This window comes from Scyliorhinus torazame, chromosome 22 (genome assembly GCF_047496885.1).
Source record: "Scyliorhinus torazame isolate Kashiwa2021f chromosome 22, sScyTor2.1, whole genome shotgun sequence".
Taxonomy (NCBI): Eukaryota; Metazoa; Chordata; class Chondrichthyes; order Carcharhiniformes; family Scyliorhinidae; genus Scyliorhinus; species Scyliorhinus torazame.
This window is the reverse complement of record NC_092728.1, coordinates 104309317-104332937: the sequence shown is the minus strand read 5'-3', so window position 1 is coordinate 104332937 and position 23621 is coordinate 104309317. Positions and strand designations below refer to the sequence as shown.

At 49.9% G+C, this 23621-nt stretch overlaps 1 protein-coding gene across 1 annotated transcript in view; it reads left to right on the top strand.

Annotated features, from left to right (window-relative positions):
- The window catches only part of LOC140399302 (allograft inflammatory factor 1-like), a 37488-nt gene extending 16079 nt beyond the window's left edge, over positions 1–21409 (top strand). Inside the window, exons 4-6 of the mRNA XM_072488803.1 lie at positions 146–187; positions 8831–8993; positions 19348–21409. Of these exons, the coding sequence (XP_072344904.1) occupies positions 146–187; positions 8831–8993; positions 19348–19435 (293 nt within the window). The 3' untranslated portion in view covers positions 19436–21409. The remainder of the gene's footprint in view (positions 1–145; positions 188–8830; positions 8994–19347) is intronic.
- Positions 21410–23621: the final 2212 nt, after the last annotated feature.

Sequence of the window (23621 nt, the reverse complement as noted above, 5' to 3'; positions counted from 1 at the left end):
TGGGTATTCTAAATTCATAAAAATAATAAAATTCTATTCCAAGTTTAATCCTTTTATTGAATCCACAGTAAAGTTAATGTAAGCAGCTGTCATATTCAGCAGGACTTTGAGATTTGTCTAATCTTACTTCTCTCTGTTTTTGCAGAGAAGTACATGGAATTTGATCTCAACGATCAAGGTGACATTGGTGAGTCTCAGTGTCTAGTGCACACAGAAAGACCTGATAATTCTTTATCAGACTTTGAAATGACATTGTGGGTAATGTAACTATTCCTCCTGCCAGTCTTGCTTCCACTATTCAATGTTTCAAAGTGTAGAGGTGTAATGATGCAGACTTCATTCGAAACACAAAATAAATTTATAAATAAGAAAAACTGTACAGCAATGCAGCAGCCATGGCTGCCCTTCTCTTCCTAAGAGAGGACTCCCAATTGGTCCCCCTAACCAGCTGACCCTTACTCTGCTGTGTTGCCCTGAAAGTGACAAATCACCACATCCCTCCCCCTTTTACTCCCTCATGCAATCTTCAATAACTAAGTTGCTCAGTCCCAAATTCTAACATAATGTACGCGAGTTGGACAATTATAAATTCAGTCTTTGAGGGCTTTATCTGTTTTCTTGTAGAGCAGAAACATTCTGTTGTCTGAGATGCTTCCACAGGATTGACATTAACAGGAACTGCAATAACGGGTACCCCTTCAGGCACAGGCAATTCATTATTACTTGCTTCCATAGAGACGTCCGTTATGTCTATAACATGTGGATCAGGTACTTTGGTGCTTTGAAATAAATATATTTTACAAATTTATTCAAGGCAATTTTTTTTTCCAATTAAGGGGCAATTTAGCGTGGCCAATCCATCTACCCTGCACATCTTTGGGATGTGGGGTGAGACCCACGCAGACACGGGGAGAATGTGCAAACTCCACACGGACAGTGACCCGGGCTGGGATTGAACCCGGATTCTCAGCGGCGTGAGGCAGCAGTGCTAACCACTGCGCCACCGTGTTGCCCGGTGATTTTTTTTTTTACAATGCTTGCAGGCACATATCATCACAATACAGCAAAGACTTATGTCTTGACAGTTCTTGCGCAGTCTTGGGCTGTGTGGAGGAATGGTCGTGGTACTCTGTTTCTTGTTCTTGGGCCCTGTGATAACGCTTCTTCGCTTTCCAGCAGTTCAATTCAGCATCTTTTTTTATCGTCCGTTTTATTATACTGGTTCATGTGCTTTTCCATTCACGTAACCATTTCTGCCCAAATTGCGGATTCTGCTGTCAATTTCAATGTTATTAATTCTTCAGTTAACATCTAGGGTCTTCTAGGGCAACACGTGGTGCAGTGGTTAGCACTGGGACTGCGGCGCTGAAGACCCGGGTTCGAATCCCGGCCCTGGGTCACTAACTGAGTTTGCACATTCTCCCCATGTCTGCATGGGTTTCGCTCCCACAACCCAAAGATGCGCAGGTTAGGTGGATTGGCCACGCTAAATTGCCCCTTAATTGAAAAAAAATTGGGTACTCTAAAATAAAAAATAAAAATATCTGGGGTCTTCTAACGCATAAAACCAGACAAAAATGTGAACATATTGATCAAAGTTGCTGTAGTATTCCAAAGCCCACTTATGTCTCCCTGAAATGAAATAACATTTGCAAATATTCCGATCTGAGATCTTCTTTCGGTGTCTTTCTGAGTTCTTCATTGCCTCCTCTGAGGTCTTCCGTTGCCTCTTCCTTGAGGTCTTTTGCTTCGGCACCAATTTTGAGAATTGCCCTCCATCTGGGGTCTTCTCCAATTTTCTTGTCCATAGCCATTCGTTCCTCCTTGTGGTCCCCACTTTACGTGCATCGCTACTTTAAATACATTACCTCTTTAAATGCATTGCCGCTTTAAGACTGGCACCCTGTTTTTTTCACCGAGCTGTCAGCAGCTGCCAACTTTCTCTCTGGGTGGGATTCTCCGGCCGCGCCAGCCCGGCGACCGGGAATCCTCGTCCGAGGAACTTTACATGGTCCGTGTCCCGCCCGTGACGATCTTGCGCGGAGCAGGACGGATGAATCCAGCCCTCTATGGTTTTCCCACATTTTTAAAGTTTTGGCATGAACATGACTGCTATTTGTTAAAAATAGTGTTCAAGAGTTTACTGAAGGAAAGCCCTTTTTGCGATCTTTGGAGTTATATTCTGGCCATTTGGAGAGTCTTTTTTTTTCTTCTTTTTGATGATTTTGTCGTTTTGGTCGATTTCACTCAGAGACTCGAGGTCCAAGGAGCTGTTCTTTTTATGTAAAGCGCTGTTTTTGTGTTCCTTTCTTTGAAAGAAACTTTGCAGCAGCTCTGTTTTTTTTTTACTCACGTCTTTTTTTTACACCTTAAAGCCACAGCTCTTGCTTCGTACGGTTATTTTCTCCTGTCTTTTGTTCTCCGTACATTTCTAAACCTTTGAGTGCACCGGCCAATTCAGGTTTGTTCTGCGCCTGTCGCCCAGGGTCTGGAATATCTCAATATCTCTGTTATAATCCCACAAGGCCTATCGGGATGACCTGATTGATTTCCCTGTGGGGCTCATGGAATACGAGCTCGCCCACTGAGGGATGGAGACCTGACAGCAGGCTCGTTAATTCCACGAGATAAAAGCTGGCCCAGGAAGGAGCCGGCATCTCAGGATTATCCCGGCTGGGACTTGGACTGTTGCTTAGTTGCTGCCTTTCCTAACTGTGATAAAGAAATAAACTACTTTTGACTCACCTTTTCGGGACTCCTCTTTGACTAAAATATTGGCGACGAGGATAAAACAGAACTACAGGCGGCACTGCTCAGATTACGGCTGCTTCTCAACCTAAAGGAGAAAGGTTTGCACTCTTTCAAAATGTAAAAAATAAAAAATAAAACAATTTAGAGTATCCAATTCATTTTTTCCAATTAAGGGGCAATTTAGCGTGGCCAATCCACCCAGCCTGCACATCTTTGGTTTTGGGGGCAAAACCCACACAGACACGGGGAGAATGTGCAAACGGACAGTGACCCAGAGCCGGGATCGAACCTGGGACCTCGGCGCTGTGAGACTGCAGTGCTACCACTACGCCACTGTGCTGCCTGCACTGTTTCAGAAATGCCGCTTTTCGATAGATTTGACTCATTGATGCTCAGTGCGTGAAGCGTATTCACTATTTCTACAGGGCGAAGGCTATTACTGAGAAGACTGCCAGAGGTGATGCTTTTGATCGCCTGTGAGGCGCTTACTTTCAGCATCATAAAGGGCCTAGCCTACCCAGCGGCCCCAGAACAGAAGACGTTTGAGGAATTGGTGCTGCTGGTGACAAACCACTATGACACCAAGCCGTCGGTCATTGTCCAAAGATACTGATTTAATACGGCCAAGAGAACCCCAGGGAGTCTGTTACTGAGTTTCTGGCAAGATTATGCAAACTGGCAGAACACTGCTACTACAGCCATCCCTAGCCAAGATGCCGCAAGATCGCCTAGTATGCGGCAAAATATGGAGGTGAAAAGCGTAGGATGCTTTCCCATTCAGAGGGGTGACGCCCCCGAGGAACGGGACCCCTGGGAGTCCGCCGTTGCCTGAACCCCATCACGGCCAGGCCCATTGTCCAGAACTACTGGAGGAGGATTCATAGAGGTGCTGCACCTGTGGTCAGAGAAACCATGGGGCCCAGCAACGCCAGATCACCCAACAAGCGAGGGAGGTGCCCGCTTAGAGCCAGGACCCTCCACATAGAGCAGCCTGACAAAGACAAATGCTTGCAGTTGAATTCCACTAATGTTGATGTAACAGTCAAGAAAGCCCAACAACATCTCTACTTCCTACGGAAGAGATGGGGTAACCCCAGGTTAACCGCGGTACATACTCGTGCGACTTGGCCAACGTTGTCTACCTCATACGCTGCAGGAAAGGATGTCCCGAAGTGTGGTACATTGGCGAGACCATGCAGACGCTGCGACAACGAATGAACGGACATCGCGTGATAATCACCAGGCAGGAATGTTCCCTTCCAGTCGGGGAACACTTCAACAGTCAAGGGCATTCAGCCTCTGATCTACGGGTAAGCGTTCTCCAAGGCGTCCTTCAGGACACGCGACAACGCAGAATCGCCGAGCAGAAACTTATAGCCAAGTTCCGCACACATGAGTGCGACCTCAACCGGGACCTGGGATTCATGTCACATTACATTCATCCCCCACCATCTGGCCTGCAAAATCCTACCAACTGTCCTGGCTTGAAACAATTCACACCCCTTTAACCTGGGGTTACCCCATCTCTGGATCTGTAAAGATTTAATCACCTGCTAATGCTCGCATTCCTAGCATTGTTTGGCATCTTTGAATTTGTCTATATATGTGTTTCTGGAACAGACCTCTTCATTCACCTGAGGAAGGAGCAGCGCTCCGAAAGCTAGTGACATCGAAACAAACCTGTTGAACTTTAACCTGGTGTTGTAAGACTTCGTACTATTAATTGGCGGAAGAGGTTTGGAGGATGGTTGGCCTACTCCTGGTCCTTGTTGAACTGAAGACAGAGAGTGAAGGAGCAGTAACCTGACTCTGTACAGCTTTAATTCCCAGTGAATTTACAGCACGTTGCCACAAGCCTTTAGGTTCCCGCTCCGCGTCCTGCTACAATCTGTTCAGGTAACACTCCCTGCTCATTATTTTAATGATTGACTCACAGAATCATACAACACAGAAGAAGGCCGGTCAGCCCGTCCTACTTGTACTGCCTCTTTGAAAGATCCATCCCAATAATCCCACTTCACCCCTATCCTTTCCCCATAGCCCTGCAAGTTTGTCCTTTTCAAATATTTCTCCAATTCCCTTTTGGAAGTTCCTGTTAAATCTGTTTCCAGTGGCCTTTCTCTCTCTCAACTCGCTGTGTAGAGAACAATTGCACCTCCTCTCTGGACCTTCTGTCAGTTATGAACTGATCTGTGTCCTCTTGTTACTGACTCTCTTTATTGACTCAATCAAAGCAGGTATTTTGTATCAGTCCTTACGGTGGGAGATACTTTGAACATCCCATTATTGGATTGGATTGGATTTGTTTATTATCACGTGACCAAGGTACAGTGAAAAGTATTTTTCTGCGAGCAGCTCAACAGATACTAAATTAATACTAAAGAATACTGGGGAGGAATTAAATACCATCCCCATCACTAGAAAAGTAGTATTAGACAACCTATTGGGGCTAAAGGCAGATAAGTACATATAAATGATTTGGAGGAAAATGTAACTGGTCTGATTAGTAAGTTTGCAGACGACACAAAGGTTGGTGGAATTGCGGATAGCGATGAGGACTGTCAGAGGATACAGCAGGATTTAGATTGTTTGGAGACTTTGGCGGAGAGATGGCAGATGGAATTTAATCCGGACAAATGTGAGGTAATGCATTTTGGAAGGTCCAAGGCAGGTAGGGAATATACAGTGAATGTAGAACCCTCAAGAGTATTGAAAGTCAGAGAGATCTAGGTGTACAGGTCCACAGGTCACTGAAAGGGGCAACACAGGTGGAGAGGTAATGAAGAAGACATACGGCATGCTTGCCTTCATTGGCCGGGGCATTGAGTATAAGAATTGGCAAGTCATGTTGCAGCTGTATAGGACCTTAGTTAGGCCACACTTGGAGTTTAGTGTTCAATTCTGGTCACCACACTACCAGAAGGATGTGGAGGCTTTAGAGAGGGTGCAGAAGAGATTTACCAGGATGTTGCCTGGTATGGAGGGCATTAGCTATGAGGAGAGGTTGAATAAACTCGGTTTGTTCTCACTGGAACAACGGAGGTTGAGGGGCGACCTGATAGAGGCCTACAAAATTATGAGGGGCATAGACAGAGTGGATAGTCAGAGACATTTGTCCAGGGTAGAGGGGTCAATTACTCAGGGGCATAGGTTGAAGGTGCGAGGGGCAAAATGTAGAGGAGATGTATGAGGTAAGTTTTTTACACAGAGGCTAGTGGGTGCCTGGAACTTGCTGCCGGAGGAGGTGGTGGAAGCAGGGACGATAGTGATGTTTAAGGGGCATCTTGACAAATACATGAATAGGATGGGAATAGAGGGGTACGGACCCCGGAAGTGTAGAAGATTGTAGTTTAGACGGGCAGTATGGGCGGCGCAGGCTTGGAGGGCCGAAGGGCCTGGTCCCCGTCTCCTCCCTCTTCCCCCTCTTCCCTCCCTCCCCGGTGTATCCCTACCTCCCCGCCTCGGCTACTTTCCCCTGATTCTTGGAACCTTTGACAATTTTGAGCTCGGTTAAATTGCTCCTCCACCCTCTCTGCTTTGAAAATAAAACAGATCGGCAACTTTGTTCATGAGGCAGATGACAGGAATGTCGCAGAGATTTCTGACTGGGAAAGTTTACAGCCGGAAGCTGGCAGAGCCGAACCAATCAACAGCAGTTTCGGAATGATTTTCCTTTTCCTCCTTCATTATCGGGATGTGGCTGTCGCCGGCGAACCCGGCTGTTATTGTGGTGACAACGATGTTGGGAAGGGAGTTTCTCGATTCTGACCCAGTGAGGATGAATTGTTCGTTCATGGTTCAAACACGCAAACCTCATTTGCTGCCAGCTCTCCCTCACCTGTTTCTTGGGGTTGATGGGAGGTCTGTGCAATCATCGCAGTGGTGACTCATTGGCATCTGTGGGTAGGAACGCAGCCAATGAACCTCTGCTAACCCAACTAACCTGTCCTCTGTAACGAGTGAGGCCTTTCAGCCCATCCAGGGAAAGCCCCACTCCCCATCGCGACATCCAACCATTCCTTAACCCTCTCTCGGGACCGGGCAGCACGGTGGCGCAGTGGTTAGCACTGCTGCCTCACGGCGCCGAGGTCCCAGGCTTGATCCCGCCTCTGGGTCACTGTCCGTGCGGGTTTTGCACATTCTCCCCGTGTCTGCGTGGGTTTCGCCCCCACAACCCAAAAAGGGTGTGCAGGGAAGGAGGATTGGCCACGCTAAATTGCCCTTTAATTGGAAAAAAATTATTGGATACTCTAAATTTATTTTTAAAAACTCTCTCTCGGGATTTTACCCACAGTGCCTGTCTGAGTCCCCCTGGAGACGTCAATTCCCAATCCCTGCTTCTCATTAGCTGATGTTGATGGCTTCAACTGGGGATTGGTAACTTCACTGCCCCCTTACTTCAAGATTGAGAGGTTCACTGGGGTAAATGTAGAGAAGATGTGGGGGAGACCAAAACTATCTTAAACAAATAGAAATTAATCCCAAATAAATCCCATCGGGAATTCGGAAAAAACTTCTTTACCCAGAGAGTGGTGAGAATGTGGAACTTGCTACCACAGGGAGCAGTTGGGGTGAAGGGAATGATGTATTTAAAGGGAACCTGGGTGAAGAGGGAAAAGAGTAGAAGGATAGGTGAGATGAAGAGGGATGGGAGGAGGCCCATGTGGAACATTGGCGAAGACTAGTTGTTCAGAGAGCCTGTTGCCGTGCTGTAGACTCCAGGTAACCCTGAGCAATATGGCTGCCACCATTTTGAAAGGGACCTGCCATAGGCTGCCCCGAGCTCCTGCCTGTCTCAGGCAATGGACACCTTTAAATATAGAAATTGAGATCCTCTGACATAAACTCTGGGCCATGAAACTAAAGTGGCCAATGAGGAGTGAGCATCGAATTGGTCTGCTCCTTTGGGGATCAATAATCTGGACCACTGTCACCCTGCAACACCCCATTTACCGTGGCTTTCCCTACCCCGGAGGGAAAAACATACCTCAGAGAGAGGGCAAGACTAAGAGTGGTGCTCAGGTGGGGAGTGGAGGCCACATCTTGAGGATCAGTTCAGTGTTGGGGTAAGCAGAGGTATCAGTGAGATGGTGAGATCTGGACTGAATTGTCTCCCCCTCCACCCCTGGCACTCAATGTGTGAAGTCTGCCAGTGACATTGTGTTGTGGATATTAATAGTAATGTTATAATAATAGTAATAATAGTAATATTAATAGTAACAATAATAGTAATATTAATAGTAATATTTTTTAAATATAAATTTAGAGTACCCAATTAATTTTTTCCTATTAAGGGACAATTTAGCGTGGCCAATCCACCTACCCTGCACATCTTTGGGTTGTAGGGGCGAAACCCACACAAACACTGGGAGAATGTGCAAATTCCACACGGACAGTGACCCACGGGATTGAACCTGGGACCTCGGCGCCGTGAGGCAGCAGGGCTAACCCACTGCACCACCGTGCTATTAATAGTAATATTAACAGTAATAATAATGGTAATATTAACAGTAATATTAATAGTAATAATATGAATATTAGTAGTAATATTAACAGTAATAATAATGATGATATTAATAGTAATAATAATAGTAATATTAGTAGTAATATTAACAGTAATAATAATGGGAATATTAATCAGAATATTAATGGTAATACATATAGAACATGGAACATACAATGCAGAAGGAGGCCATTCGGCCCATCGAGTCTGCACCGACCCACTTAAGCCCTCACTTCCACCCCATCTCCGTAACCCAATAACCCCTCCGAACCTTTTTGGTCACTAAGGGCAATTTATCATGTCCAATCCACCTACCCTGCACATCTTTGGACTTGTGGGAGGAAACCGGAGCGCCCGGAGGAAACCCACGCACACACGGGGAGAACGTGCAGACTCCGCACAGACAGTGACCCAAGCCGGGAATCGAACCTGGAACCCTGGCGCTGTGAAGCAACAGTGCTAACCACTGTGCTACCATGCTGCCCATAGTAATATTAACAGTAATAATAATGGTAATATTAATAGTAATAATAATAGTTATATTAATAGTAATCATCCTCTGTCCCACCCATTCAGACCTCATGAGCCTGAAACAGATGCTGGAGAAACTTGGAGTTGCCAAGACCCACCTGGAGGTGAAGAAGATGATTGCTGAAGTAACCGGTGGCAGCAGTGAGACCATCTCCTACTGTGACTTTGTCACCATGATGCTGGGCAAACGCTCTGCCGTTCTCAGATTGTGAGTAATGGCACCCCTCAAACTGGTGACTCTCTACCCATGCCAGCTTCACCCAGTGAAGTCTCTTTGCAATGCATGTTATCAAAGGAATCTAGAGCAACAGCAACTTGTACTTACATAGCGCCTTTAACACAATGAAGCATACCAAGGTGTTTCGCATGAATGTTATAATACAGAGTATCACACCAAGTACTGATGAGGCAATATTAGGTCAGGTGACCAAAACCTTGGTCAAAGAGGTTGGTTTTAAGGAGCATCTTCAAGACAGAGAGTGAGATGGAGAGGGAATTCCAGAACTTCCAACAACCGAAGGCAATGCCGACCATGTTGGCATGATTAAAACCAGATTTGCTGAAGAGGCCAGAATTAGTTGAGTGAGGAGATCCCAGAGGGTTGCGGAGCTCGAGGAGATTACGAAGATGGGGGAAGAGCGAGACCATGGAGAGATTTGAAAACCAGGATTAGAATTTTAAGAGTAGGATGTTGCTTGACCAGGAACCAGTGTAGGTCAGTGATCACCGAGTTGACAGGGGAATGGGTCCTGATGTGAATTTACGGAGTTGACAGGGGAATGGGTCCTGATGCGTATTCGTGGAGTTGTTGGGAAAATGGGGCCTGATGTGCAGGTTAGGTGGGTTTATGGAGATAGGTAAGGGGAGTGGGCTTAGGTAGAGCGCTCTTTCAGAGGGTCAGTGCAGACTCAATGGGCTGAATGGCCTCCTTCTGCACTGGAAGAATTCTCTGGTTCAATGGTTGATGCGAATACAGGAAGCTGATTGCGAAATGGACCTTGGTGCGGGTTAAGCATGGGGAGCAGAGTTTTAGATGACCTCAAGTTTACCCCTATGTTTTTGTCCTTCAGTGACTCAGTTCCGTGCTTACTTTAAGGTTTGATCTAATCTTCTCATCAGACATTGATATTCCGACCTTCAATGAATTTCGTGCTCTTTCCCCCTTCACTAGAATCTATTCAGAAGGAGCTGTTAGAAAAGTAAAACAGATTCAGGGCTCAAAGAAGACAAAGAACAGAATGAAGAAGCCAAAATGAATGGAAGGAAAGTGATTGCTAGAAAAAGATTCCTGGCCATAGAGGAAATATTTGAAAGTCTGGATTCCAGAGAGGGGCAAAAAGATATCCTGTGAAAAGCAGCTTCTCGATGTAGGTTAACAAAGGATGTGGGAAATGTCGGTACACTGCAAGGGGCAGCTGGAGTAACCTCAGTGAAAGAGAATGAAATCAAAGAGAGGCGAGGGTTAATACTTTAACTGGTTAACGAGAACAAAGACAGAAGAAGTGGCTGCAAATCAAGAAATATTGGGGTAGATTCACTGCTGCCCACCACCGGTAGCTGAGTTCCCGATGTGGTGGAGAATCGCGCGTCGGGCAAAAACCGGGATGGGCACCCAATGCTCCGGTCTCCCGCTGGCCCTGGCAGTGAGCTACAAGTCCCCCCGCCGGTGGGGGACTGCTGATCGGTCATTTGAATCCATTTGCTTCTAATTAGCAGGCTGGTCACCCGATTTTTCATGCTTCCCTGACGCTGGGGCCCCCTGGGCTGGGGTTCATGCGGATTGGTGGTAATATTTTCCAACGTGGCCCCGTGTGTTGGACTTCGGGGTGGGTCAAGGGGGTAAGTATTTAATGTAAGTGCCTCCAAAGTCCATCAGAGGGCCCCCCCCCAAAACACAAATCTTGTCCATCCCCATGAGACCCCCATCAGTGGCCCCCATAATACCACCATATCAGAGACCCCCATATTAGAGACCCCCCATCAGAAACACCCCACACCAGAGACCCCCATATCGGAGAGTCCCATATTGGAGAACCCCAGATCAGAGACCCTCCTATCAGAGACCTCCCTATCAGAGACCCCCCTATCAGAGGCCCCCCCTATCAGTGACCTCCAGCCATCAGTTACACCTCGTTGGAAGGTTAAGGGCAATCCAGGCAGAAACAGTGAAAATCCGCTGCTTATTCACTTACCTGTTCCTTATTCCTGCTGCCTCAGACAGAATTGTAGAAAACAACTGTTGTAACTTCATAGAAAGTCAAAACACATCACAAGACTTTAAACCCCCTCATATCCTTTGATCTGGGAGGCTTCTATTCACTTTCAAAGTGAAATACCTTAAAAGAAAAATTCCAATTAAGGAGCAATTTAGCGTGACCAATCCACCTATTCTGTTTGATGTTCTGACACCTTGCTCATTCTCCAGAACCAAGTAATGTCCTTCCAATCTCATTGGAGAAGCAACGTACATGACTTGAGAAATCTGGTCTGACCACATTCTACCCTCGCTCCAGGAACTTGATTCAGATTTGTTTTTTTTTGCTTTCCGTAATTATGAGTTCCACCTAAATTATTTGTCCTGGGTGTGACAGCACTTTATCTAATGGTGCAATGAGACTAGTTGGTTGAGTAAGATGCAGCGAGATTCTCTGCTCACCACAGAGAAACACAGACTAACTGTGACAGCTCACACGCTCCACACCCGCCACATTCTGAGGCAGCAGCGCCATCGCTGACTCCCGGGTACCCTTAGTGTCCAAGGAGGTTAGGTGGGATTACTGGGTTACGGGAATGGGGTGGAGGTGTGGGCTTAAGTGGGGCGCTCCTTCCAAGGGCTGGTGCAGACTCAAACGGCCTCCTTCTGCACTGTAAATTCTATGATTCTATGCTTAGTTGGACCTCACCTGTGATCCTACAGTTCGGCCCTGGGGATTAAGAGGGGTGGTTGGGGAAGGTTTAGGAATTCTGTATTTGGGGACAACTGTTGGTGTGTTTCAGGAAAGGGAGGCAAGACTTCGAAATCAGCAGTGAGTGGATCGGAACCATTGGGACAGCCAGGATCTGAAGGAATCCGTTTGATGTTTGTGATTTTCACACAACAGCTTAAAGCAGACTTAGAAACCTCTCATAGCAGAGAGCTAGCGTGTGATTTAAAAGGAGCCCCAGGATATGTGGCTACCCACCTGCTGTCACATCGCATAATCTGAATTTTAAAATTCTCATCTTGGTGTTCAAATTCCTCTAAGGTCCCGCCTACAGCATAGCTCTGTAACCTTCCCGACAACACTGGGATGTCTGGATTCCTCCGTTTCAGATGCCTAGTCCTCAGTTCTGAAACTCATTCCCAAAATTTCTCGACGTCGCTCCCTCCTGATTTAAGATGCCGCTTAAGGCTTACCTCTTTGGGCAAGTGTTTTATCATCTGTCCTCATTTCTCCTTATCCGACAGGATGCCAAATTTTCTTCGCTAGCTGCTCTTGTGAAGCACCTTGGGATGTTTCGCCATGTTAAACCTGCTGTTGAAATGCAAGACTCCGGTTTCTCTCCCACAGTCCAAAGATATACGGGGTAGGTGGATCGGCCAGGCTAAATTGCCCCTTAGTGTCCAGGGAAGTGAAGGTTAGGTTATGGGGTTACAGGGATAGAGTGGGACGTGGATCGGTGCAGACTCGATGGGCCGAATGGCTTCCTTCTGCACTGTAGGGATTCTATGGGAGACGCGGAATCTTACTGTGCACACATTGACTATTACCTTTACTAAACATCAAAAATGTCCATCTGTAAAAAGTACCTCAATACGATGTCCCGAGGTGGGTAAATGTCGTATAGAAATGCACATTCCTTCTGTAATATGGCCTATGAAATTAATGTTGCTAAGATTGACTGTCTTCGAAGGTGGTAGAGGCAGGTTCAATGGGAATTCAAAAAGGGAATTGGACTGTCACCTGACGTTTCTCATTGGGAGAGTCAGCGCAGAATGGGCAGAGTGGCCTCCTTCTCCAGATCTATCACTGTACTCAAACGTAGCCGAACCTCTCTGTCCGCTTTGGTGATTTTATTTTATTGCTAATTAAGCCAACATTACAGTTGGGGTGATTTAGGAGCTGGCTATTTTGGAGACTGCTCATTCAGGCTGCACAGGGGCTGTTTAGCACAGTGCTAAATCACTGGCTTTGAAAGTAGACCAATGCAGGCCAGCAGCACGGTTCGATTCCCCGAACAGGCGCCGGAATGTGGCGACTAGGGGCTTTTCACAGTAACTTCATTTGAAGCCCACTTGTGACAAAAAGTGTTTTCCATTTTCAGTCTCCAGATTGATGCGGTTTTCTTTGTCATTTGTCAGTCAGAGTGGGTTCACTGGTATTTGAGCTGAGGGGGAAGCTGCTGATCACTATTTGAGATTTATTGACGATTGTAGCTTAAATATTTTACATAGTATTTAAAGCACAGTCTCAGGCCATTCTGCCCATCTGCGCTACGATTGTATTTGTTCTCCAAATACACCTCTTCCCAACCCTCTCCAGCTCACTCTATCAACATGTCTGTTTATCCGCCTTCCTCTTATATGTATAGCTGTGGGCAGCACGGTAGGTTAACAGTGGTTAGCACTGTTGTCTCACGGCGCCGAGGTCCCAGGTTCGATCCCGGCCCTGGGTCACTGTCCGTGTGGAGTTTGCACATTCTCCCCGTGTCTGCGTGGGTTTCGCCCCCACAACTCAAAGATGTGCAGGGTAGGTGTATTGGCCACGCTAGATTGCCCCTTAATTGGAAAAAATGAATTGGGTACTCTAAATTTCTAAAAAAAAGAAAAATATCTCCTCTCTTCACCACATCTATCCCCTGTGGTAGCGAGTTCTACAATTATAATAATAATCTTTTATTGTCACAAGTATGAAGTGACTGTCAAAAGCCCCTAGTCGCCATATTCCGGCGCCTGTTCGGGTAATGAGTCGGTACGGGAATTGAACCTGCGATGCTTGTTCTACATTACAAACCAGCTGTCTAGCCCACTGTGCTAAACCAACCCTCTGGGTAAGGATGATTTTCCTGAGTTCCTGATTGGATTTGTTAATGACCATCTTATCTTGATGCTCCCTAGTTCTACTCTTGACCACAAGTTGAAACATCTTGGGCGAGGTTCTCCGTAGCCCAACACCGAAATCGACAACGGTGTTCGGGCAGAGAATGGCTCCCGACGCCGAAATTGGGGCAGGCACCGGTTTGACCCGTTGCCGATTCTCCACCCCCTCCAAATCGGCATCATCGGGCCGCACGCCGCGCGAAGTCACAACGCCTCCGATGGGCCGAGTCCCCGACGGCGTGGGCCATGTGTGGTCCCGGCGGCCGGGAGCGTGGCGGCTGCGGACAGTGTCCAGCGCCCCACACTCGGTCGACATCGGCGCCGCTGGCCCGGGGGGGGGGGGGGGGGGGGGCTTCTGCTTGGGCTGGGAGGGGTGCTGGGCGGCCAGGAGGTGGGCTGTGGTGTCAGGGTGGGGGGGTCCAGCACGACCGGCGCCATGTTTTCCGGCGCGACCGGTGGGGGTGTAGCCGTGCGCGGCTGCAGCTTGTCCAGCCCTGCGCATGCGCGGCCCGGGACCCGCTGATTCCCCGGCCTTTTTCCGCGCGATCCGCAGGTGTTCCACGCCGGTGCTAGCCCCTCACCGGTACCGGAATGGGTGAGGGTTTCGTGCCGATTTTCCCGTTGTGGTGCTGGAACGTAGCCTCAGAAACAGAGAATCCAGCCCCATGTCCACATCTTCCCGATCGAACCCCTTCGTAATGTTAATGAGCTCCATTCGGTCACCCATCATTTTTCTTCTTTCCAGTCTTTCCTGCTCGGCTTAACCTCTCAACTCTGGTATTACTTTTGCAAATGTTTTTTTGGCACTTCCTGCAATGACTCAATATCCTTTTTGCAATATGGAGAGAGCAGACTTGCTCACAACATTCGATGTGTGTGCGTGTGTGGATAAGAAAAACGTCATCCTCATTGGTCTGTAACTGAGCTCCAGGCAAGTGGACAGTATTTAACATTCTGCCTCGGGTTACGGGTGGACCTCGATGTTTGGAATGTAACGATTGATGAATGAGAGCCGCGAGCCTGCTCGCAGCCGCCTGTTGAACAGAGGCAGCAGTATCCACCCCTTTCTCTGGAAAGCAGTGACGTCACCACCTTCATTCTCGGCAGCCCACCTTAAACCGACACACGCTGCATTTAAATAGGAGTGACATTCCTAAAGAATGCACAGCATTGAATGCCTTTTTGTGGACTTTTGCAGGGTTTAGGCTTGTCAATTCAGCTCATTGTGTGGGTGCTGCATTGACTGTGTGTGAGCACTTGTCTTGGGGGCCATTCACAGGGGCTAATGCTGATCTTGTATTTCAGCTCCGACTTCATGGACTGCGCGCTCTCTGCTCCAGGGGGTCTCAGAGATTAATAACTGCACAGCACTCGTGAATCAGCAGCAATTCCCTGTTTTACACAAGAAATTGAAAGCCTCAAGCTTGCTTGTAATATCCTGGGGCAGTGTGGATGGGGTTCAGTGCACAGACCGATCCCATGACTTTGTAGTGACATTCAGTATACAATCTGTTGTGGTGACATTCAGTGCAGTCTGATCCCAGAACTCCAGGGTGTGATTCAGTGCACAGTCCGATCCCATGACGGTGTGCTGAAGTTCAGTGCACAGTCCGATCCCATGACGGTGTGCTGAATTTCAGTGCACAGTCCGATCACAGGACTTTATAGTGTGCAGTCTAATACCAGGGCTTGATGGAGAGAATCAGTGCACAGTCTGATCTTTGCAAAATTTCTATATTTGTCAACAAAACCTTGAAAATGCTCCCTGACCCTCCCGCTCACTGTGATCGTGCTCACTGACCCTCCCGCTCACTTTGATTGTGCTCTCTGACCCTCCCGCTCACTATGATCGTGCTCTCTGACCATCCAGTTCACTGTGATCGTGCTCTCTGACCCACCCGCTCACTATGATCGTGCTCTCTGACCATCCAGCTCACTGTGATCGTGCTCTCTGACCATCCCGCACACTATGATCGTGCTCTCTGACCCTCCCGCTCACTCTGATCGTGCTCTCTGACCCTCCCGCTCACTGCGATCGTGCTCTCTGACACTCCCACTCACTGCGATCGTGCACCCTGACCCTCCCGCTCACTGTGACCGTGCTCTCTGACCCTCCCGCTCACTATGATCATGCTCTCTGACCCTCCCGCTCACTCTGATCGTGCTCTCTGACCCACCCGCTCACTCTGATTGTGCTCTCTGACCCTCCCGCTCACTGTGATCGTGCTCACTGACCCTCCCACTCACTCTGATCGTGCACCCTGACCCTCCCGCTCACTGTGAATGTGCTCTCTGACCCTCCCGCTCACTGTGTTCGTGCTCTCTGACCCTCCCGCTCACTGTGTTCGTGCTCTCTGACCCTCCCGCTCACTGTGTTCGTGCTCTCTGACCCTCCCGCTCACTATGATCGTGCTCACTGACCCTCCCGCTCACTGCGATCGTGCTCTCTGACACACCCGCTCACTGTGATCGTGCTCTCTGACCGTCCCGCTCGCTGTGATCGTGCTCTCTGACCGTCCCACTCACTGTGATCGTGCTCTCTGACCGTCCCGCTCGCTGTGTTCGTGCTCTCTGACCTTCCCACTCACTGTGATCGTGCCCTTGGACCCGCCCGCTCACTGTGATCTTGCTCTCTGACCTTCCCGCTCACAGTGATCCTGCTCTCTGACCCTCCCGCTCACTATGATCGTGCTCACTGACCCTCCCGCTCACTGCGATCATGCTCTCTGACCCTCCCACTCACTGTGATCGTGCTCTCTGACCCTCCCGCTCGCTGTGTTCGTGCTCTCTGACCCTCCCGCTCACTATGATCGTGCTCACTGACCCTCCCGCTCACTGCGATCATGCTCTCTGACCCTCCCACTCACTGCGATCATGCTCTCTGACCCTCCCGCTCGCTGTGTTCGTGCTCTCTGACCCGCCCACTCACTGCGATCGTGCTCTCTGACCCTCCCGCTCACTGTGATCGTGCTCTCTGACCCTCCCGCGCACTGTGATCGTGCTCTCTGACCCTCCCGCTCACTATGATCGTGCTCACTGACCCTCCCGCTCACTGCGATCATGCTCTCTGACTCTTCCATTCACTGTGATCGGGCCCTCTGTCCCTCCCGCTCACTGTGATCGTGCTCTCTGACCCTCCCGCTCACTGTGATCTTGCTCACTGACCCTCCCGCTCACTGTGATCATGCTCTCTGACCCTCCCGCTCGCTGTGTTCGTGCTCTCTGACCCGCCCGCTCACTGTGATCTTGCTCACTGACCCTCCCGCTCACTGTGATCTTGCTCACTGACCCTCCCGCTCACTGTGATCTTGCTCTCTGACCCTCCCGCTCACTGTGATCTTGCTCACTGACCCGCCCGCTCACTGTGATCTTGCTCACTGACCCGCCCGCTCACTGTGATCTTGCTCACTGACCCTCCCGCTCACTGTGATCTTGCTCACTGACCCTCCCGCTCACTGTGATCTTGCTCACTGACCCTCCCGCTCACTGTGATCTTGCTCTCTGACCCTCCCGCGCACTGTGATCGTGCTCTCTGACCCTCCCGCGCACTGTGATCGTGCTCTCTGACCCTCCTGCTCACTGTGATCTTGCTCACTGACCCTCCCGCTCACTGCGATCATGCTCTCTGACCCTCCCACTCACTGTGATCGTGCTCTCTGACCCTCCCGCTCACTATGATCGTGCTCACTGACCCTCCCGCTCACTGTGATCGTGCTCTCTGACCCTTCCACTCACTGTAATCGTGCCCTCTGACCCTCCCGCTCACTGTGATCGTGCTCTCTGACCCTCACGCTCACTGTGATCATGCTCACTGACCCTCCCACTCACTCTGATTGTGCACCCTGACCCTCCCGCTCACTGTGATTGTGCTCTCTGACCCTCCCGCTCACTCTGATCGTGCTCTCTGACCTTCCTGCTCACTGTGATCGTGCTCACTGACCCTCCCACTCACTCTGATCGTGCACCCTGACCCTTCCGCTCACTGTGATTGTGCTCCCTGACCCACCCACTCACTGTGATCGTGCTGCCTGACCCACCCACTCACTGTGATCATGCTCTCTGACCCTCCCGCTCACTGTGATTGTGCTCTCTGACCCTCCCGCTCACTGTAATCGTGCTCCCTGACCCACCCACTCACTGTGATCATGCTCTCTGACCCTCCTGCTCACTGTGTTCGTGCCCTCTGACCCTCCTGCTCACTGTGTTCGTGCCCTCTGACCCTCCTGCTCACTGTGATCTTGCCCTCTGACCCTCCTGCTCACTGTGATCGTGCCCTCTGACCCTCCCGCTCACTGTGATCGTGCTCTCTGACCCTCCCGCTCACTGTGATCGTGCCCTCTGACCCGCTCGCTATGATCGTGCTCTCTGACCCTCCCGCTCACTGTGATCGTGCCCTCTGACCCTCCTGCTCACTGTGATCGTGCCCTCTGACCCTCCCGCTCACTGTGATCATGCTCACTGACATTATTGCTCACTGTCATCGTGCTCTCTGACCCTCCCGCTCACTGTGATCGTGCTCCCTGACCCTCCTGCTCACAATGATTGTACTCCCTGACCCTCCCGCTCACTGTGATCGTGCCCCCTGACCCTCCCGGTCACTGTGATCGTGCTCTCTGACCCTCCCGCTCACTGTGATCGTGCCCCCTGACCCTCCCGATCACTGTGATCGTGCTCTCTGACCCTCCCGCTCACTGTGATCGTGCCCCCTGACCCTCCCGGTCACTGTGATCGTGCCCCCTGACCCTCCCGCTCACTATGATCGAGGGCTTTGGAGATGAGCAGCGAGAAGAAGGAAGCAACTTGTCCAATGAGAGCAGGGTTGAACTCAAGGGTCAAGGGGGGTCAACCTCAAACTAGAGAGATCCCGAGCGGGAAGTTCAGGGATTGGGACTGTCAGGTAATAATAATAATAATAACTGCGAGAGAATTCAGAATGTCCAATTCACCTAACAGCACACCTTTCGGGACTTGTGGGAGGAAACCGGAGCACCCGGAGGAAACCCACGCACACACGGGGAGAACGTGCAGACTCCGCACAGTCAGGGAACCAAGCCGGGAATCGAACCTGGGACCATGGCGCTGTGAGGCAACAGTGCTAACCACTGTGCTACGGTGTCGCCCTCCAGGAAGATTGAGGAGTGGGAAGATCAGATCCAGGAGGATTGTGGAGTGGGAGGGGCAGGATCGGGAGGATTGGGCAGCGCAGGTGGGGGGGGGGGGGGAAGTCACGGAGATGAGGAGGTCGTTCCAAAGTGACACCAGGTGGATCACGTGACGCAACATGACATCTGACATGACGCAAGATTAATTGGAATGCACAATGCTTGTTGTGAATACCAGCCCCACTGGAAACATGAGGTTAAATCCAAATGACACTAAAGTGGTGCCACTTCGACCCATTCAGAGAATTTGTTTTGAACCTGTGGACAATCCATGAAGACATGAAACTTTTAGAGCTAAAACCATTCTGTTTTTTTTGCAGGATTATGATGTTTGAAGGAAGGAGTGATGGAAATGGTTCGAAACCCGCAGGACCTCCTGCTAAGAGGGACATCTCTAGCCTCCCGTGACCACGGGCTGTCATGGTGCCTGTCTTTGTTTGTAAATAGTTCTGTCTGATGTTTCATCCCGGCCATGGAAGGGGAGGGAGCAATGGGTCTGGAGGAATGGGATCGCTGTCAGTGAAAACTACGCAGTACGCTGGGTCTTTCTCCGAGCTATGCCACCCTGAGTTTTGAAGGAAGGGAGCAGAGGTTTTATTCCACATCAGTCCAGTCAAACCTGCTGACTAATCCTCAGTCAAAATGCAGTGCTGCCATTTTAATGGAAAGATGACATCAAGAACTAGGAGCAGGAGTAGGCCATCTGGCCCCTCGAGCCTGCTCCACCATTCAATGAGATCATGGCTGATCTTTTGTGGACTCAGCTCCACTTTCCGGCCCGAACACCATAACCCTTAATCCCTTTATTCTTCAAAAAACTATCTATCTTTATCTTAAAAACATTTAATGAAGGAGCCTCTACTGCTTCACTGGGCAAGGAATTCCATAGATTCACAACCCTTTGGGTGAAGACGTTCCTCCTAAACTCAGTCCTAAATCTACTTCCCCTTATTTTGAGGCTATGCCCCCTAGTTTTGCTTTCACCCGCCAGTGGAAACAACCTGCCCACATCTATCCTATCTATTCCCTTCATAATTTTATATGTTTCTATAAGATCCCCCCTCATCCTTCTAAATTCCAATGAGTACTGTCCCAGTCTACTCAACCTCTCCTCGTAATCCAACCCCTTCAGCTCTGGGATTAACCTAGTGAATCTCCTCTGCACACCCTCCAGTGCCAGTACGTCCTTTCTCAAGTAAGGAGACCAAAACTGAACACAATACTCCAGGTGTGGCCTCACTAACACCTTATGAAGGTGCCAGCTGTGTCCGAGTGAGACACACATTCTAATCCTAACCCTAACCCAATATTTACCCACCGACCAACCGAATTAAAAAATAAGAGCAGATTACCTGGCCACGATCACATTGTCGTGTGTGGGATCTTGCCATGTACAAATTGGCTGCCACTTTTCCGACATCACAACAGTGACCACAATTCGGAATGACCTCATTTGGCCGTAAAGCATTTTTGGGTGTTTTGGGCTGGGGAAAGGCGCTTATAGGAGTGAGAGTATTGAACTGTTTTCAAACTCGGGTGATACATTTCCTGTTGACTTCCCTGAGCCTGCCACACTCTGTCCATTGCCTGCTGGTGGGCTTCCTGTGCTAACTGAAGCTGTGGGAGGATGATTCAGAAATAATACAACTCCAGTTTTACTTTTAGTGGGCAATGCAGAAACACACCATTCGGCCCATCTGGTCCATGTTGGAGCTGTACGTTTACACTCCATTGTGAGCCTCTTTGTCGAACTCTCTCAATATATCCCTGCCTCCTCGTGCATTTATCCAGCTTTACCTTGTACGCATTGATGCCAATCATCTCAACCACTCGGTGTGGGAGCAGGTTCCACATCCCCCCCAGATGAGGTCATTCACCGATTGAATGAACGAGTGACGGCCCCTCGTTCTGGTCTTCCCCATAAATGGAAACAGGTCTCCACCCTATCAAACTCTTTCTAAAGATCCCCGTCAGGGTGTCTCTCAACCTCCGCTTTTCAGGAGAAAACCTGTTCAACCTTTCCCGAGTTTGGCCCTCCATTCCGCTCGCACCCTTGGCGATGTTTTTGCCCGTGCTTCGATATTCTTCGGGATCTGAGCGATTCGGTTCAGGATGTTGCCAATCCCTCTCCGTTTGACACAAGTGCCTTTCAGTTCTCTGATGTACAATTTGTTCCAATCTCTCCTAACTTCAACAATTTTTGCCGTGGAAAATATTTTTAACCAACTCTGTTACATAGCTGTGCAATGAATGGAAACCTTTGCGTGATGATTTCAATGCTCGGGTGCAGTGGGAAATGTCGGGTGACTCGTTTTATGGTTATTAATAAAATAATCTGACTTTTGTACATCTTCAGATATGCAATAAATGATTTGTAAACTGGGGGGTGTCTGTCTCTCCTTTCCAGGGTGGATATTTTAAACATCCAGCTTTTATTTCCCGTACCAGCCTCCCCGAACAGGCGCTGGAATGTGGCAACTAGGGGCTTTCATCTCAAGCCTATTTGTAACAATAAGCAATTTTCATTTCAGTTCATTTCATTTCTAAGCTTCGGCCGTGGATCAGGTTGTTCTCTCCGACCTTCGACTTAGAAGGTTGTGAGTTCAAGCCCCACGCTGGGCACTTGAGCAAAATAATCCAGGATGGAGGGAGGTGTTATCGTTTGGAGATGTTTGACCTCTCGGGGCCAGGGGCGGGGTGGAAGATCCCAGGGATCTTGAAGAGGAGCAAAGGGAGTTCTTCCTGGTGTCCTGGCCAATCTTTATCCCTCAACCAACATCTAGAGGAGGCAGTGGCATGGTGGTATTGTTACTGGACTAGTAATCCAGAGATCCAGGGTCATGCCTCTGGGGACAGGTGTTCAAATCCCGCCAGGGCAGATGGTGGGATTTGAATTCAATAGAAAAAAATCTGGAATTAAAAGTTTAATAACGACCATTGTCGATTGCAGAAGGCTGTGGAGGCCAAATCACTGAGTGTCTTTGAGACAGGGATCAATAGGTTCTTGATTAAGAAGGGGATCAGGGATTATGGGGAAAAGGCAGGAGAATGGGGATGAGAAAATGGCCGGGATTCTCCCCTACCCGGCGGGGCAGGGGGTCCGGGCGGGGGTCCCGGCAGGATGGAGTGGCGGGAACCACTCCGGCGTCGGCCGCCCCAAAGGGGCGGATTTCTCCGCACCTCTAGGGGCCAAGCCCTCACCTTGAGGGGCTAGGCCCCGCGCCGGAGTGGTTGGCGCGCCGCTGGCCGGCGGGAAAGGCCTTTGGCGACACGCCAGCCGGGGCCGAAGGGACTGCACCAGGCGGAGGATGTCCACGCATGCGCGGGAGCGTCAGCGGCTGCTGATGTCATCCCCGCGCATGCGCGGGGGGGGGTGTCACTTCCGCATCGACCATCGCGGAGGCTGTGGCCGGGGCGGAAGGAAAAGAGTGCCCCCACGGCACAGGCCCGCCCGCGGATCTGTGGGCCCCGATCGCGGGCCAGGCCACCGTGGGGGCACCCCCCGGGACCAGAATGCCCAGCGTCCCCCCCCAGGACACCGGAACCCGCCCGCGCCGCCAGTCCCGCCGGGAAGGTAGGTGGTTTAATTCATGCTGGCGGGACTGACATGATAGCAGCGGGACTTCGGCCCATCGTGGGCCGGAGAATCGCCGGGGGGGGGTGGGCCCGCCGACCGGCGCGATTCAGTGCCAGAGAATTCGACGGGGGCGGGATTCATGCCGCCGCCCCCCCCCGCGATTCTCCGACCCGGCGGGGGGTCGGAGAATCCTGCCCAATATCAGCCATGATTGAAAAGCGGAGCAGACTCGATGGGCTGAGTGGCCTAATTCTGCTCCTACGTCTTATGGGCATAAAAACCCATCTGGATCACTAATGTCCTTCAGGGAAGGAAATCTGCCGTCCTTACCTGGTCTGGCCTACATGTGGGGACATTGAAAACAGCGCGAGAAGAGAGAGAGCCGGGACATTGAAAACAGCGCGAGAGGAGAGAGAGCCGGGAGATTTAAAAAGCGCGGGAGGAGGGAGAGCCGGGAGATTTAAAAGGCGCGGGAGATTTAAAAAGCATGGGAGGAGAGAGAGCTGGGACATTGAAAACAGCGCGAGTGGAGAGAGAACCGGGAGATTTAAAAAGCGCGGGAGATTTAAAAAGCATGGGAGGAGAGAGAGCTGGGACATTGAAAACAGCGCGAGAGGAGAGAGAGCCGGGAGATTTAAAAAGCGCGGGAGATTTAAAAAGCATGGGAGGAGAGAGAGCTGGGACATTGAAAACAGCGCGAGTGGAGAGAGAGCCGGGAGATTTAAAAAGCATGGGAGGAGAGAGAGCTGGTTCATTGAAAACAGCGCGAGTGGAGAGAGAGCCGGGACATTGAAAACAGCGCGAGAGGAGAGAGAACCGGGAGATTTAAAAAGCGCGGGAGATTTAAAAAGCGCGGGAGCTGCGAGTCAGAGCGGAGATTTAAAAAGATCGCGGCCTAGTTTCGGGAGCCGTTCGGAGGAGGAGGAGCAGTCTCAGTCAGGGAGAGAACCTGAGAACATCTAAGACACTCAGAAGGTAAGAAGGTAAGTCAGTGATTTTTACTCATTTTTACTTTTA